At 36.7% G+C, this 17,802-nt stretch overlaps 2 protein-coding genes across 2 annotated transcripts; both read left to right on the plus strand.

The window, feature by feature from the left end:
* Positions 1-502: 502 nt before the first annotated feature.
* On the plus strand, positions 503-8,760 carry hnf4a (hepatocyte nuclear factor 4, alpha). Its single transcript, XM_016254385.1, has 11 exons — positions 503-541; positions 2,652-2,822; positions 4,390-4,564; positions 4,691-4,785; positions 5,267-5,373; positions 5,786-5,941; positions 6,474-6,561; positions 6,666-6,818; positions 6,915-7,151; positions 7,453-7,575; positions 7,913-8,760. The coding sequence occupies exons 2-11, from the start codon at positions 2,708-2,710 to the stop codon at positions 8,053-8,055; spliced, it is 1,392 nt and encodes a 463-aa protein (XP_016109871.1). The 5' UTR covers positions 503-541; positions 2,652-2,707; the 3' UTR covers positions 8,056-8,760.
* A 1,562-nt stretch (positions 8,761-10,322) lies between these two features.
* ttpal (tocopherol (alpha) transfer protein-like) lies at positions 10,323-17,475 on the plus strand. Its single transcript, XM_016254386.1, has 5 exons — positions 10,323-10,380; positions 11,145-11,589; positions 13,662-13,855; positions 16,147-16,257; positions 16,344-17,475. Exons 2-5 carry the CDS (start codon positions 11,148-11,150, stop codon positions 16,620-16,622), a joined length of 1,026 nt encoding a protein of 341 aa, XP_016109872.1. The 5' UTR covers positions 10,323-10,380; positions 11,145-11,147; the 3' UTR covers positions 16,623-17,475.
* The last annotated feature ends 327 nt before the right edge of the window (positions 17,476-17,802 follow it).

A 17,802-nucleotide genomic window follows, 5' to 3' on the forward strand; every position in this document is an offset into this window, starting at 1 on the left:
CACGTGCACATGCAGAATGTTCAACAGAACAATGAGCTCTTTTACATAAAGGCCACAAATTTTACTCTGTGTGAGTTATTGCTGTTGTTTATTGTGCTAGAATTAACAGAGATTTAGCAAACACGTAATTTGCACGTTGAAATGCGGACCACTTACTTTCAATCTTATACATGAGAGTCAAAACGAGTGACTTTTTCCATAGTGTCTAATATGTGTCAAGACCCAGACAGTCATCTTTCTTGACCCCTAAAGCCCTTGTTGGGGAACTGAGATAGAAAGCATAGCGTTGAGACTGAATTTAGGGCATTGAGACAAAAAATAAAACAGTAAAACCCTGTTTGTCTCTGTCTCTGAAAAAACAACTCTGATTTAGCACTTTAATCATTAACATAAGAGCCATCCCACTTCAGAATGGGGCCGTGCCCTGGGAGGAGGCCCGAACTGTCAATCACAGCAAGCCTCATCTTTGCCCTTGAGGACATGGCCCCTGTCACTCAGAGGTGTCTACCCCTCTAAGAGGTGGGGCTTGGCCTATGAGGGGGTGTCCAAATGCTGTGGAGAGGACAAGTCTTTCCCCCCACCATCAGGTAGCTGAGAATGCGTTTGTCCAAACCACTAGTAGACATGGAGATGGCAGACTATAGCGAGGCCTTGGACCCAGCCTACACCACCCTGGAGTTTGAGAACATGCAAGTGCTCGCGATGAGCACAGGTGAGTCATCCGCTCAGACCCACGGTGAACTTTGAGACCTTTAGTGACTAATATAGGCTAGTATATAGTATATGGTCAAGTGTGGGAGGCAGATGTTTAACAGGGTTATAGTTAAGTGCCAATTGGCAAGTTCGTAACCTTTTGCACAGAACACCCAATACTGATTGTAAAAGCCAATACAAAATGAATTTTTCAGGAGAAGATAAGAAGCACAGCATGCTCTGTCCTGCAGACAGGGTACTCTACAAGGAGAAGAGGTTCATTCGTCTCCTCTTGCTTGTTCTCATACAGTCGGCTTGGGATAAAATGACTTGTTTGGATAGTATTTCAAGAGAAGTTTGACACCAGGATGAATGATTACTGAGCAAAGAGGGTGTCATGTAAATGTTTCGCAGCTAAGTCTCCCATGTCTAGGTTTTGTGCAACAAATTGATATCCAACCAGTATCAACCTGACAAAGTAATCTAATATGTAGGGTAAAGTTATATTTAGGTAAAGCAGTAAGAGTCCAATTTATAAAATGTTTACATTTGAGTTAAATTGACATTTGAAAATAAAATGTAATTTTATGTAAAAACTAATTTGACTGACTCAAATATTGAAGTTACAATGTCATTCATTGTAGAGGGTGTTTATTCAACAGTATATTTAAATTATTTATAATATAATTTTATAAAATTATAAAAAAAAATTGTAATTATTAAATATTATAGCAAATATTTTTCATTTTAACATTTTTAAATCAAATATATTTAAGCACAACAGTTTAGGGGAAATCACAAATTATTCTACATTTAGATGATCACCAAATAATCACTTACACTGATGAACCCTTTAACAACGTTTTGCCTTTGATCATTGCTTGGGTTTTAATGTAATTATCTTTGATTACCTCTAACATAATAAAAGACATTTAACAACTCACACATCTTTTGAAATTATTAACGTTTAAATGATTTCTGTCATCAACATAAAATCAAATCACTATCGTCATAATCTTTTTTTTTAAATCAAACTGACCCATAAGAATCATATGTTACTGTAAATTTTTTTGTTAAATTTGTTAAGTAGGTCATCAAGAACACTAATTAGAGTTCACATAATCTAAGATGATCTTGTTGTAGCTTTTGTACAGGTTTAGCACTAATCACTTCTGGATTACTTAACAAACAGCCCTTTCCAGCTCATGTTCATTATGATGATGGTTCACTGCCAATTGATTTAGCTATAAAAATGTCTTTTTGAGAGTATTTTTCACCCCATGACCTTTCCCCTATTTACTTTAACTCTGATTGGTCTGGAATCAGGAGTCTGACTGGTTCCATCTGCAACAAAGATATTTAAGTCTCTTTCAGAAAAAGAAGTGTTTCACAGCATTACATAAACTTAATGGGTTTTCAAGTAAAAAAAAAATAGTGTGAGAAAGAAGAGCTGCTTAAAATCGACTCTGGGATTTTAAGCAGCTCTTCTTTCTCACACTATTTTTTTTTTACTTGAAAACCCATTAAGTTTATGTAATGCTGTGAAACACTTCTTTTTCTGAAAGAGACTTAAATATCTTTGTTGCAGATGGAACCAGTCAGACTCCTGATTCCAGACCAATCAGAGTTAAAGTAAATAGGGGAAAGGTCATGGGGTGAAAAATACTCTCAAAAAGACATTTTTATAGCTAAATCAATTGGCAGTGAACCATCATCATAATGAACATGAGCTGGAAAGGGCTGTTTGTTAAGTAATCCAGAAGTGATTAGTGCTAAACCTGTACAAAAGCTACAACAAGATCATCTTAGATTATGTGAACTCTAATTAGTGTTCTTGATGACCTACTTAACAAATTTAACAAAAAAATTTACAGTAACATATGATTCTTATGGGTCAGTTTGATTTAAAAAAAAAGATTATGACGATAGTGATTTGATTTTATGTTGATGACAGGGGGGTGTCCAAATGCTGTGGAGAGGACAAGTCTTTCCCCCCACCATCAGGTAGCTGAGAATGCGTTTGTCCAAACCACTAGTAGACATGGAGATGGCAGACTATAGCGAGGCCTTGGACCCAGCCTACACCACCCTGGAGTTTGAGAACATGCAAGTGCTTGCGATGAGCACAGGTGAGTCATCCGCTCAGACCCACGGTGAACTTTGAGACCTTTAGTGACTAATATAGGCTAGTATATAGTATATGGTCAAGTGTGGGAGGCAGATGTTTAACAGGGTTATAGTTAAGTGCCAATTGGCAAGTTCGTAACCTTTTGCACAGAACACCCAATACTGATTGTAAAAGCCAATACAAAATGAATTTTTCAGGAGAAGATAAGAAGCACAGCATGCTCTGTCCTGCAGACAGGGTACTCTACAAGGAGAAGAGGTTCATTCGTCTCCTCTTGCTTGTTCTCATACAGTCGGCTTGGGATAAAATGACTTGTTTGGATAGTATTTCAAGAGAAGTTTGACACCAGGATGAATGATTACTGAGCAAAGAGGGTGTCATGTAAATGTTTCGCAGCTAAGTCTCCCATATCTAGGTTTTGTGAAACAAATTGATATCCAACCAGTATCGACCTGACAAAGTAATCTAATATGTATGGTAGTTATAGCTAGGTAAAGCAGTAAGAGTCCAATTTATAAAATGTTTACATTTGAGTTAAATTGACATTTGAAAATAAAATGTAATTTTATGTAAAAACTAATTTGACTGACTCAAATATTGAAGTTACAATGTCATTCATTGTAGAGGGTGTTTATTCAACAGTATATTTAAATTATTTATAATATAATTTTATAAAATTATAAAAAAAAATTGTAATTATTAAATATTATAGCAAATATTTTTCATTTTAACATTTTTAAATCAAATATATTTAAGCACAACAGTTTAGGGGAAATCACAAATTATTCTACATTTAGATGATCACCAAATAATCACTTACACTGATGAACCCTTTAACAACGTTTTGCCTTTGATCATTGCTTGGGTTTTAATGTAATTATCTTTGATTACCTCTAACATAATAAAAGACATTTAACAACTCACACATCTTTTGAAATTATTAACGTTTAAATGATTTCTGTCATCAACATAAAATCAAATCACTATCGTCATAATCTTTTTTTTTAAATCAAACTGACCCATAAGAATCATATGTTACTGTAAATTTTTTTGTTAAATTTGTTAAGTAGGTCATCAAGAACACTAATTAGAGTTCACATAATCTAAGATGATCTTGTTGTAGCTTTTGTACAGGTTTAGCACTAATCACTTCTGGATTACTTAACAAACAGCCCTTTCCAGCTCATGTTCATTATGATGATGGTTCACTGCCAATTGATTTAGCTATAAAAATGTCTTTTTGAGAGTATTTTTCACCCCATGACCTTTCCCCTATTTACTTTAACTCTGATTGGTCTGGAATCAGGAGTCTGACTGGTTCCATCTGCAACAAAGATATTTAAGTCTCTTTCAGAAAAAGAAGTGTTTCACAGCATTACATAAACTTAATGGGTTTTCAAGTAAAAAAAAAATAGTGTGAGAAAGAAGAGCTGCTTAAAATCGACTCTGGGATTTTAAGCAGCTCTTCTTTCTCACACTATTTTTTTGGCTTGAAATGAATAGTTAAAAACAGAAAAGAGAATTTAAATAATTTGTGACACTAAATTCAAGATCCTCCATGATTTCAGACTCCTCGCCAGCTGAGAGTGCCAACATGAATGTTGCCAACCATTTAGGGGCCGGCACCCTATGTGCCATCTGTGGGGACCGGGCCACAGGAAAGCACTACGGAGCCTCCAGCTGTGACGGGTGCAAGGGGTTCTTCAGACGCAGCGTACGCAAAAACCACATGTATTCCTGCAGGTCAGAAACCTAACTTTTGGCTACATTTTGCAAACATAATGCCATAATTCTGCATAAATGACCATGTTTCCATCCAATTTATCCAATGTCAAAGTAAATCTCTGACTTCTTTATGCTTCCATTCAGATTTAACAGACAGTGCATAGTGGACAAAGACAAGAGAAATCAGTGCCGGTACTGCAGACTAAAGAAATGTTTTCGAGCTGGGATGAAGAAGGAAGGTATTTGTTCATGCTGTAAGATTTTATTCATATAATGCTATTAAAGAACTAAAAAACAGATTAAATCCCCCTGCCCTGTTTGGGAGGTTAGGGGATGAGGTGGCGCAAATGGGAGATGTTGCAACAGCAGGGAAAGAGTTAGCGAGAGACATTTTGTTAATGTTCACTCAACAATGCACTGAGGTCTATGTCTGGTTTATGCTGAACAAACAGTTTAGAGCCATCATAACTGCACACTGATAAAAAAAAACAAAAAAAAAACCGCAACCTTGAGGACTCCCCCCTCTCACAAAGTCAGCAAATATCCCTCATCTCTGCAATCTCAACTGGTCGTAAGAACTGGTTCACTAATACTGATAATGAAAGAGTATATTTCAGTGGTTTAACCAGAGCTGTTTTTTGTTTAAAATAAACCTTCTATGTTTATTTGTATTAAATTGAATGTTAATTTGCTGATTAAAAGTGTTTTTCTCATTCTCAGCTGTGCAGAATGAAAGAGACAGGATTAGCACCAGAAGATCCAGCTATGAAGACAGCAGCTTACCCTCCATAAACGCACTCATTCAGGCTGATGTCCTTTCTAGACAGGTACACAGTGTGATTCAAATCTAGGTTCAAATCACAAGGTGAATTGTGTAAAATATGTTCTCTTAACCCAGTTTAACATGAAGAGACTACAAGTAATACATCTGTAGGTTGAGTCCTCTGAAAAAAGTGTTAACACTGTGGCACAGCTATCAAAACATTGCCCTGTTTGTTTGAGCATCCCAATTAGAACCGCATAGCAACACATGCTCAACCAATGGCATGGGTTTGGGGCATGACTATCTGACCAATGGTAAACCGGGAGATTGTTTTGGAAACCCGTTCGGAAACAGTCAATATTTCTGCAGTTTCACTGGGTGTAGCTAGAGGCACAGAAATGACAAAATTCACCTTTAAAATATATTATATGATTTACATTTATAAATTTTTAATTCTCCCATATGCTTCTACGCAGATCTCATCACCTGGTCTTATCTTGAATGGCGACATCAGAACGAAGAAGGTAGCCACTATAACTGATGTGTGCGAGTCTATGAAACAGCAGCTGCTGGTGCTGGTTGAATGGGCTAAATACATCCCAGCATTCTGTGACCTTCCCCTGGATGATCAGGTAAGATCCCTCTTATTAAGAGGTAAAACGTCTTATTTAGCTGAAAATGCATTAATATATATGAAATATATATATTAGGAGTATTCCTAATATATATATATATATATATATATATATATATATTTCATAGATATTAATACCAGCTGGCTTATATTTTTTTTATCCGTCGGAAAAAAAAGTTCAGAGATCTTTCATTTGGGTGGTTAATGTATTTAGATGGCTCAGGTTAGTATATGATGAGCTGGTTTGAAAGTTTCATCTCTTCTTGAGACATTCAGAATCATTAACATGCTGAGCACTGAGGCATGATAACTGATCAGTGTTTTAGCTGTGGGTGAGAGCGCCTCAAACCGCATCTTCTCACACAAACATACACGTGAAAACACACATGTGCATACAGGCATGAAGACCAACCTAATTTTGCCTCTAAAAATACTTAAAAAATATCTACATTTAATCTTAAGTTAAAAAATGAGATGATATGGTTATAAAAAGGGCTCTAACCAAACAAACGCTTGTTCATTTGTCTCAGGTGGCTTTACTGCGAGCTCATGCTGGAGAACATCTCCTGCTAGGAGCTGCCAAACGCTCCATGCTGTATAAGGACATTTTACTATTAGGTAAGTTTTTAAGCAAGACACATTGGAAATGTGGATATGACAGTCTTCTGGACTCAAGGTATTTTACTAATGTTTTACCTCACAATTTTCCATGATTCTCGTAGGTAATGATCATATAATTCCACGAAATTGCCCCGAATTGGAGGTGAGCCGTGTGGCTGTAAGGATCCTTGACGAGTTAGTCCTTCCCTTCCAGGATCTCCAGATCGATGACAATGAATATGCCTGTTTGAAGGCCATTGTATTTTTCGATCCAGGTAGATACATTTTCCTAAAAAAGAGACAAAACAGAGCAGAATATCAAGTGAGTTTTCAAACTGATCTAATGTAATGATCTTTCACTACTCACATAGATGCCAAAGGTTTAAGCGACCCAAGCAAGATCAAACGCATGCGATACCAAGTTCAAGTTAGTTTGGAGGACTACATAAATGACCGGCAGTACGATTCGCGAGGACGGTTCGGAGAGCTACTACTTCTGTTGCCAACGCTACAGAGTATCACCTGGCAAATGATCGAGCAAATCCAATTTGTTAAATTGTTTGGAATGGCGAAGATAGACAACCTGCTTCAAGAGATGCTTCTAGGAGGTAACTGATTTCTGTTAATGAAATTAAATTTTTGTAGAAAAGTGCAAGTCATGGTTATCAGACAATTGTGGCACAGCGCTGTATATAAATGACCCTTAACTTTGGATAGCAGTCAAAAGCTGCAATATCTGAGATGCATGATAAACATCTGGGAACAACGAGAATAACTTGTTATAAAAGATAAAAAAGGCAGCCTATAACTACCGGTTTCTTAATAGACTGAAAAAACAAGGTCCTACTTGATCCGGATTTGTAAATGATCTTCCCAATCAGAGATTTAATGACTCTCTTTTTCTGTCAGGTTCTGCTAATGAAGCTCCTCATGCCCATCATTCTCTACACCCACATCTGGTCCAGGAGCACCTCAGTAACAATGTCATTGTCACCACAAACATGGTCACTCCAATTCACAATGGCCAGATGTGTAAGTAACTCTATCTTCTTGAACCAAGTGAAAGAACATTTGTTATGAAGGAAGACCTAACAGTAAATATAGGTCCTTAAAATGTGAAAACCAGGTAGTCAGGGACAAACAGGCTTGTTGGTGTAATCCTTGCCAAAATCGTAGAAACTAATCAGGCTTATTTTGTCAAAGACGGCCACTGTAATGCTTTTCTACCCTAATGCCTTCAGAAATGTCATGAAAGTGCTTATTTTGTGTCAACCAATGATTTCTTTCTTTCGCATGTTATCATGCTATGCAAATTATGTTTATTTAAGATTTCATAATACCCCTATGTGGACCCTTGATTTCCAAACAGCCACTCCGGAAACTCCAATCCCATCTCCCCCGACAGCCTCAGGTTCGGATCATTACAAAATGGCACCGGGGGTAATAGCCACAGTGCCAAAGCAACCAAGCTCCATTCCTCAACCAACCATCACCAAACAAGAGGCCATCTGAGTGCACAGAGAAATACAGATCAAGTTTTTTAACTTGTTACTTTGAATAGGCTGTGCTGAGTGTGACAATTCATTCTCATAGGCATCTGGACACAGTAACACTGACATTTATATTCACTAGCTGTTAAATTTAAGGTTTTTAGAAAAGACACAGTGAAATTGTTCAGAATTTCCTATTTTAAGAACTTTAGACCAAAATAGTTGAGTTTAAAGGTGTGCAACAATCACACTTTAAATCTATATGTTCATCCCATCTCATTTGTTTGCTGTATGCATGTTTTAGAATGAAATAGTGGTGCATATTTGTACTACCCAAGGAGTCACAACAGAATTTAAAAAGTCAGAAAAGACCATATTATACCAAGGCTATGCAAGTTTTATTCTCCTTTCAAGGAGAGTTTGAGTTCCATAAATGTTACAGCAGGCCTGAATGTGATCAGATGTTTGTTTTGTTGTACAGTATTTTAACAGCTTGCTTCTGGCTCTTATAGTACTTTTACGGTAGCATAATAGAATACATAACATTTTGTGCCTTGGAAATATTGTTATTTACCAAAATGCTGGTAATTATTTTATGTATGCTAAGAGTATGTGCATTTCATATTTTTCTGTTTGTGCCATACTTCAATTGTAAATATAATGATTTCCTTTATTTCATAAAAGGATTTAGTCTCTTCTAATTCATGATTTTAGGATTTAAAAAAAACATTTTTGTCTCCTGTTAAACCCCTTAACTGTAACTAGTGATGTGTATGTATGCATACAGTAAGAGAATGTCACACTCATTTATAGTTTTACATGTTGGTCATTTACTGCCAATTTACAATGACTGCCTTCAGGGAGAAGGGTAATTTCAAACTTGCAATGTGAACTGATATTAAATGTCAAGGCTATATTTTTACATAAAAGCGTGCTGTTGTTTCTTTCCATTCATATCTCTATAATTATCTTTTTGAATCTTATCTTGAGGCCACACAAGCTGCTATAAAATAACGTAAGTTTTTAAACAGCATCCACCATAATTTCAGTGGGTGGTCTGAACTAACATCTCAAATAATCCTTTTTATATACCCTCCTTAAACCAGTCTAAACTGTTTTGTTGGTCTGAACTAATACAGGTTTCAGAGAAATATCAGGTCAGGCTAGAAGACTAGATAAAATCCAGCAAAGTAAGACTGGTTTAAGATCTTTTATTTTATTTTTTTAGCAGGCACTTAAACTGTGATCATGCATATGCCATTTGCTTCCAAATGTAAAGCCTTACTCAATGGCAAAAGTTTTCAGAGGAACTTTTCAGGCTCATAATCATCTCCAGCTGTAAAACCTGCTTCAAAACAAGATGATAAAAGTAAGTGTACGTGGCAGAGAATGGTCAAGTATTTTTAGTGCTGGGGGTGTGTGCTTCTCAACACTGATAACAGACAATAAAACAATTCATAAAGCAGGCGCCTTTACTGATAGTTTCTCTTAAGAAATCTTTGTCAGGACTGATATAACCAGATGTGCCAGTTATTGAATGAACCTCACGTTAATCACATCTATAATTCAATAAACCTAGTGTCAAGTAGCTTTCAAGATATAGCATAGTTCAGTGGTTCTCAAACCTCTCCATGAAGTACCCCCAGCACTGCACATTTTGTATCTCCCTATATCTGACACTCCCACTTCAGGTCTTGCAGTCTCCACTAATGAGCTGATGAGGTGTGATAGATGAGGGAGACATACAAAATGTACAGGGCTGGGGGTACTCCAGAACAGGTTTGAGAACCACTGGCTTAGTTCAACATTTTTTATTTCATAACTGTTTCGAACAACTAGTGTACTTCGATGGGACAGAATGTAACAAGGTGTGGCCTATTAACAGCATATGAAAAGTAAAAGTCGATTTTTATAACCAAAACCAACGCCACTTTTGTTTAAAGCAAAAATCCTCCCTTTTTACCTGTACCGCGTCTATAAACAGGTTACCCCGAACCAAACACTCGTTGCGTCTGCTGCAATTGGCCAAAAACACATAGTCCTGCCCCCAAACCCACGCCATTGGTTGAGCCAATGTTGCGCTGTAAAGATGCGAGCAATGTTTGATACCGTCATAGAGTCAAAGTGTTTACATTTTACGTTAAATCAGACTACAAGCTACTTGTTTATAATCGCCTCTGCATATTAATTGGGATATCTCGATGTTTTATTTCGAAAAAATTACACACTTCAGCTTTAAGGGAAACAGGCAGAATAAACGTGTCCTTCGTCATACATCACATGATACAGAATGACCAATGGTAGAACGGCTTCTCCCTGTACACGGAACTGATTGCAGATTTCTTAGGTAGGTTGATTATATTCCGTTTGATTTGAGTTCGGTTTTACGTGAAGGGCATCAACTATTAAACGTTGAAAAACGGAAGCTATCACGATAAATGTAATCATTCAGCATTTTAAAGTACCAAGCGTCGCTTTCATATGTTTAATTACAGTAATCCATGAGCACCACAGTAGCGTCAAGATGATTTCATATTGATTTAGCTATGGTTCTGACATCAGTTATTAGAGATGTATATATTTTTTCTTATTCATATGATAGTGCAGTTCATGTTTAAGCATGAGTCCAACTACAGTTGTTCCTCATAAAACACCTCGCTGTATTTAGAAAATACTGTAGAAAATAATACCATGATTACTTTAATTTAATGGTCACCAGAAAGAGGTACATTGTCATTATATCAATATGAACCCAATGTCTTCAAAATCTCACATTTACCAACAAAAAAAGATTGATTTTCACACTATTCTATTGAAGGGAATTGAAAATACTTCTTAAATACCTTAACAGCTAATACAGGTTCCAAAAAGTAGTAAAGTAAAATGGTAATAAATTGAATTATTTTAAGCTGAGTCAACATAAATGAAAAATGCTTATTTGTTGCTTATTTATTGTTAATTTTTCGATTGTATTTCTGTATTGTTCTATTTTGAGACATTGTTTAAAATTAGCTAAAATTGTGGAAATGCAATTGCCCATAAACTGCTCTATGTTTGTCATTTACATTATTTTATATTTAAAGAGACTTGAATATTTCTATACACCAATAGCCCATGGCAGACCAAAATGGTCAAATTGATCTTGGCCCACCAAGGGAAGCGGTGGCAGGTGTAGGCTTCCCAGCTCCTCCCCCACCCATCTACGCCTGCACCCTGACTCCTGAACTAGTGGCCAAGGCACGGGAAGAGCTCCAGGAGAAGCCCGAATGGAGGCTCCGGGATGTCCAGGCATTACGAGATATGATACTAAAAGACCACCCTAATCTGAGGACACGGTTAGATGATGCATTCCTGCTGCGTTTTCTCAGGGCCAGAAAGTTTGATTATGACCGGGCACTTCAGCTACTCTTGAATTATCATGCCAGCCGGAAAGCCTGGCCTGAGGTGTTTCAGGACCTGAAGCCCTCTACAGTGAAGCACGTCCTAGATCTGGGTTTTCTCACTGTCCTGCCCAGACCAGACCCTCATGGACGCTACATACTGTGTTTACGTCAAGGTAATGCTTCTTCTTATTGTCTTAACAAGACCTAATCAGACATGAAATCCAAATATTTGGGTTAGATTAATAAATTATTAAAAAAAATAACTATGTGAAACCTGAAACCTGACATAATAGTTTAATCTTTTGAAATGGAAGAGCTTGTCTCATATAGTAATGATATAGTGAAAAAATGGAGCTCACACTCAAGAAGGAAAAACACCTCAATGTTATTCAGAGGCCCAAAATGGGCAAAAACATGCCATTTGGAACGGCTGACATTTATATGGCCAAAAAGTAAGATGAAATTCTGATGGCTAATCAATTAGATATTATATTAGTATAGCAAACTTACATAAAGTGCATATACATGTCAGTTGTTGTTCTGTATCTCCCAATAATATATTGAGTAGTTTCATGATCAAAGCTCTGTAGTTTTCATTGCAGGGGGCAAAACATATAATGCAAAATAATTTGTCTAAAAAATAATGTATGGGTAATCCAGTCAACCTAGGTTGCTTAAAGGGATAGTTCACCCAAAAATGAAAATTTGATGTTTATCTGCGTACCCCCAGGGCATCCAAGATGTAGGTGACTTTGTTTCTTCGGTAGAACATAAACGAAGATTTTTAACACAAACCGTTGCAGTCTGTCAGTCCTATGATGTCAGTGGATGGGAATCACGGCTTTGAAAGTAAAAAAAAAACATACACAAACAAAACCAAATTAAACCCTGCAGCTCATGACGTTACATTGATGTGTAAAGACACAAAACGATCGGTCTGTGCAAGAAACTGAACAGTATTTATATCGTTTTTTTACCTCTGATGCACTGCAATGTCTGAACTGTCCTGAGCGCGTCCTCGACAGCCGGTGAGGCGTCGTCTTCTTCTTGCTTTACAGCGGATCGCAGACTTATAAGTGAATTACCGCCACCTATCTCTCAAGTGGACCATTGGCACGCCTAATTGAGATTGTAGATAGAGTGTCAATGGTCCACTTGAGAGATAGGTGGCGGTAATGCACTTATAAGTCTGTGATCCGCCTTAAAGCAAGAAGAAGAAGAAGCTGGCTGTTGAGAACGTGCTCAGGAGGATGCCCCGCTGCTCAGAACAGTTCGGACATTGCGTGAATCAGAGGTAAAAAACTATATAAATACTGTTAAGTTTCTTGCACAGACCGATCGTTTTGTGTCTTCACACATCAATGTATCGTCATGAGCCGCATGGTTTAATTTGGTTTTGTTTGTGTATGTTTTTTTTTTACTCTCAAAGCCGTGACTTCATTCACTTCCATTATAAGACTGACAGACTGCAACTGGTTTGTGTAAAAAAATCTTCATTTGTGTTCTACTGAAGAAACAAAGTCACCTACATCTTGGAATCCCTGGGGGTAAGCAGATAAACATCAAATTTTCATTTTTGGGTGAACTATCCCTTTAAGTCCAGTAAATGTTCATCTTAAAATATTATGTCATTCATATGTCATAAAAATCAGTAAATATTTTGCAGCAAAAATACCAAGACCTGAAGGTGGACATTTTTAGAATTATACTAAAAGGTATTTTACTTCCTAAAAAAAAAACATGGAATATTATGAAGATGTAGAAGACTCTGTACAACAGGTTTTTCAGCAAGGCCATAGAAATTCATGTATCGAATTATGATACTTTTTTAGAATTATGTATCGAATTATGATACTTTATAGCAGGGGTGTCAAACTCAGTTCCTGGAGGGCCACAGCCCTGCACAGTTTAGATTCAACCCTAATTAAACACACCTGATCCAGCTAATCAAGTAATTTAGATTTATTTGAAAACTACATGGTATGTGTGTTGGGGCAGGGCTGGAACTAAACTCTGCAGGGCTGCGTCCCTCCAGGAACTGAGTTTGAATCCCCTGCTTTATAGGATTAAAGCCTTTTGGAACTGTGCCTCAACTTAAACCAGAATGCTGCTCTTCTTTTAGTTTTTTTCCCCTGCAAATATGGCATTGTTTGTTATGAATGATTTATTCGTGCACACAAATGTTATAATTGAGCCGAAAAGATGATTACAACAAACATTTTTTTCTTGTCTTTTGCTTTCCTAGGTAAATGGAAGCCTAATGATTACCCATTTGTGGACAACATTCGGGCAATTTATTTGACATTAGAGAAGCTGATTCAGCCTGAGGAAACCCAAGTGAATGGAATTGTTATCCTGGTGGATTATACAGGAGTTGGCCTCTCTCAAGCCTCTAATCCAGGACCACTTTTGGCAAAGAAAGTTGTTGGTATCCTTCAGGTAAGACATTGGAAAAAGTATCCCAGAGATTATAGTTTGAATTATTTTAGCACTGACTGCTGCTTTTGTGCTTCAGGATGGCTTCCCAATCAGAATAAAGGCTGTAAACATTATAAATATACTGTTAAGTTTCTTGCACAGACCGATCGTTTTGTGTCTTCACACATCAATGTATCGTCATGAGCCGCATGGTTTAATTTGGTTTTGTTTGTGTATGTTTTTTTTTTACTCTCAAAGCCGTGACTTCATTCACTTCCATTATAAGACTGACAGACTGCAACTGGTTTGTGTAAAAAAATCTTCATTTGTGTTCTACTGAAGAAACAAAGTCACCTACATCTTGGAATCCCTGGGGGTAAGCAGATAAACATCAAATTTTCATTTTTGGGTGAACTATCCCTTTAAGTCCAGTAAATGTTCATCTTAAAATATTATGTCATTCATATGTCATAAAAATCAGTAAATATTTTGCAGCAAAAATACCAAGACCTGAAGGTGGACATTTTTAGAATTATACTAAAAGGTATTTTACTTCCTAAAAAAAAAACATGGAATATTATGAAGATGTAGAAGACTCTGTACAACAGGTTTTTCAGCAAGGCCATAGAAATTCATGTATCGAATTATGATACTTTTTTAGAATTATGTATCGAATTATGATACTTTATAGCAGGGGTGTCAAACTCAGTTCCTGGAGGGCCACAGCCCTGCACAGTTTAGATTCAACCCTAATTAAACACACCTGATCCAGCTAATCAAGTAATTTAGATTTATTTGAAAACTACATGGTATGTGTGTTGGGGCAGGGCTGGAACTAAACTCTGCAGGGCTGCGTCCCTCCAGGAACTGAGTTTGAATCCCCTGCTTTATAGGATTAAAGCCTTTTGGAACTGTGCCTCAACTTAAACCAGAATGCTGCTCTTCTTTTAGTTTTTTTCCCCTGCAAATATGGCATTGTTTGTTATGAATGATTTATTCGTGCACACAAATGTTATAATTGAGCCGAAAAGATGATTACAACAAACTATAAGTTTCGTGATAAGCTTTAAAATTGGTTAGACATCAGATAGTGGTACATGTAAAGCATATTAAGCTGAGGCCAGTTAGCTCAGTACACTTATTTACATCTCAACAACACAATATTTTGAACGTTAAGTGGCCAATTCACAATGTGTGTTTGTATATTGTCATTTGCCAAAATTGTTCAGATGAATATTAACCTTTAATGTTGTATACACATTGTAAAGATAACTGGTTTGTTTTATTTTAAGTGTTAAGGGATGTAATTTAATTCTAGTCTTACTGAGCACATTTTATGCCTTATTTTTAAGCCTTGTGTTTAATGTGTCAGTATTGTAGACATATCTTATTATTTAAATATTTTGTGAAACAGTCAGTAAAGATGATAATTTTCAAAGTTAAGAAATGATTCTGTTATTTTTGGTTGGCTGAAGAAGTGCTGTGTAGTATGGTGTTCACCAAAAGATGGAGACATTCACCATCTGACAGAAACTTCATCCACTGGCACACTTCCTTTCTTCCTATAGCTGGAAAATGTCTTCACCCGGCACAAAATACCATAAAAGCCTTAAAAAAATATTACAGTAAAACACCTTACATTAATATCTTCTTCAAAGTATAAAGTTTTCAGAAATGATCATGTTTAATTTGTTAATTTTTGCTGACAGAGGAGGCTAAGTTTCCACATTTTCATAATAAGAAAATCACTGTGGTATATTTATTTGAAAACTACATGGTATGTGTGTTGGGGCAGGGCTGGAACTAAACTCTGCAGGGCTGCGTCCCTCCAGGAACTGAGTTTGAATCCCCTGCTTTATAGGATTAAAGCCTTTTGGAACTGTGCCTCAACTTAAACCAGAATGCTGCTCTTCTTTTAGTTTTTTTCCCCTGCAAATATGGCATTGTTTGTTATGAATGATTTATTCGTGCACACAAATGTTATAATTGAGCCGAAAAGATGATTACAACAAACATTTTTTTCTTGTCTTTTGCTTTCCTAGGTAAATGGAAGCCTAATGATTACCCATTTGTGGACAACATTCGGGCAATTTATTTGACATTAGAGAAGCTGATTCAGCCTGAGGAAACCCAAGTGAATGGAATTGTTATCCTGGTGGATTATACAGGAGTTGGCCTCTCTCAAGCCTCTAATCCAGGACCACTTTTGGCAAAGAAAGTTGTTGGTATCCTTCAGGTAAGACATTGGAAAAAGTATCCCAGAGATTATAGTTTGAATTATTTTAGCACTGACTGCTGCTTTTGTGCTTCAGGATGGCTTCCCAATCAGAATAAAGGCTGTAAACATTATAAATGAGCCACGTATCTTCAAGGGTATTTTTGCAATAATTAAGCCATTTCTGAAAGAGAAAATGGCAGAGAGGGTAAGTAACCGACTTATCCTGGTATTTACGCACAGACATTTCTAGCACAATAATACTGGAAACAAGGGCCTGTCTTCTCCCAACAGTATGTCCTTCACGGGTCAGACTTGGCCTCTCTCCATCGAGTCATTCCTCAGTCTGTGCTTCCTCAAGAGTATGGAGGAGTGGCTGGAAGACTTGACATGTCTGCCTGGTCCAGAACGCTGCTGGGGGCTGAGGAAGAGTTTGTGGTGGAGTTCTGTCAGCCTGATCCTCTGGAGGGTGTCGTTATGCCAGACTCCATGCTGTTTGAGGGAGAGCAAGCTGGCGCACATGGAGAGGACTCCTTCAGACATCTACGTTCCCAGCTTTATTATTGTTACTGACCTCCTGATAATGTACAATGGCTTCTTTTGAAACATTTATTTAGCTATGACCAACTATGTATTCACAGGTCACCGGATGAGTCTGACCGTTTAAAATATCTAGTACAGACAACCATTTAGATGCTGGATATATTCTTATTGCTTTGGCTTAATCTGGTTACCATGTGTTTAAAAAAAACTTGATTCAAAATCATTTCCAGAATACTCGTAGCCTTGGGTTTTAATCTGTATCTGTTACAATGTCTAAAACAATGTTCAGCACTACATCATTCTTATTTTATGCCACAAATCAAATATTGCTTGCCTTAATTTAGGGTGAAGGGAAAATTAGATATTTAGAAAGGTTAACTAAATAGAGAATTTAGATTGGAGATAGTGGCTCTTATCAATTATATCCAAAGCAATAACAATTTGCATTTTTTTTTTTTTTTAAAGCTTTAGAGAATAAAATAATGACCATGTTTATTTCCAATTTGTGGACCGCTCTAAAATATTGTTTTCCTTGTTTATGTCTTTTACTGTTCGGGAGTGTGCGTTACGTTTTTGTACACACAATACCGTTGTCATAAGTTTCGTGATAAGCTTTAAAATTGGTTAGACATCAGCTAGTGGTACATGTAAAGCATATTAAGCTGAGGCCAGTTAGCTCAGTACACTTATTTACATCTCAACAACACAATATTTTGAACGTTAAGTGGCCAATTCACAATGTGTGTTTGTATATTGTCATTTGCCAAAATTGTTCAGATGAATATTAACCTTTAATGTTGTATACACCTTGTAAAGATAACTGGTTTGTTTTATTTTAAGTGTTAAGGGATGTCATTTAATTCTTGTCTTACTGAGCACATTTTATGCCTTATTTTTAAGCCTTGTGTTTAATGTGTCAGTATTGTAGACATATCTTATTAAATATTTTGTGAAACAGTCAGTAAAGATGATAATTTTCAAAGTTAAGAAATGATTCTGTTATTTTTGGTTGGCTGAAGAAGTGCTGTGTAGTATGGTGTTCACCAAAAGATGGAGACATTCACCATCTGACAGAAACTTCATCCACTGGCACACTTCCTTTCTTCCTATAGCTGGAAAATGTCTTCACCCGGCACAAAATACCATAAAAGCCTTAAAAAAATATTACAGTAAAACACCTTACATTAATATCTTCTTCAAAGTATAAAGT

The sequence above is a fragment of the Sinocyclocheilus grahami genome, unplaced genomic scaffold (assembly GCF_001515645.1).
Source record: "Sinocyclocheilus grahami isolate Dianchi unplaced genomic scaffold, SAMN03320097.WGS_v1.1 scaffold1240.1, whole genome shotgun sequence".
NCBI lineage: Eukaryota > Metazoa > Chordata > Actinopteri > Cypriniformes > Cyprinidae > Sinocyclocheilus > Sinocyclocheilus grahami.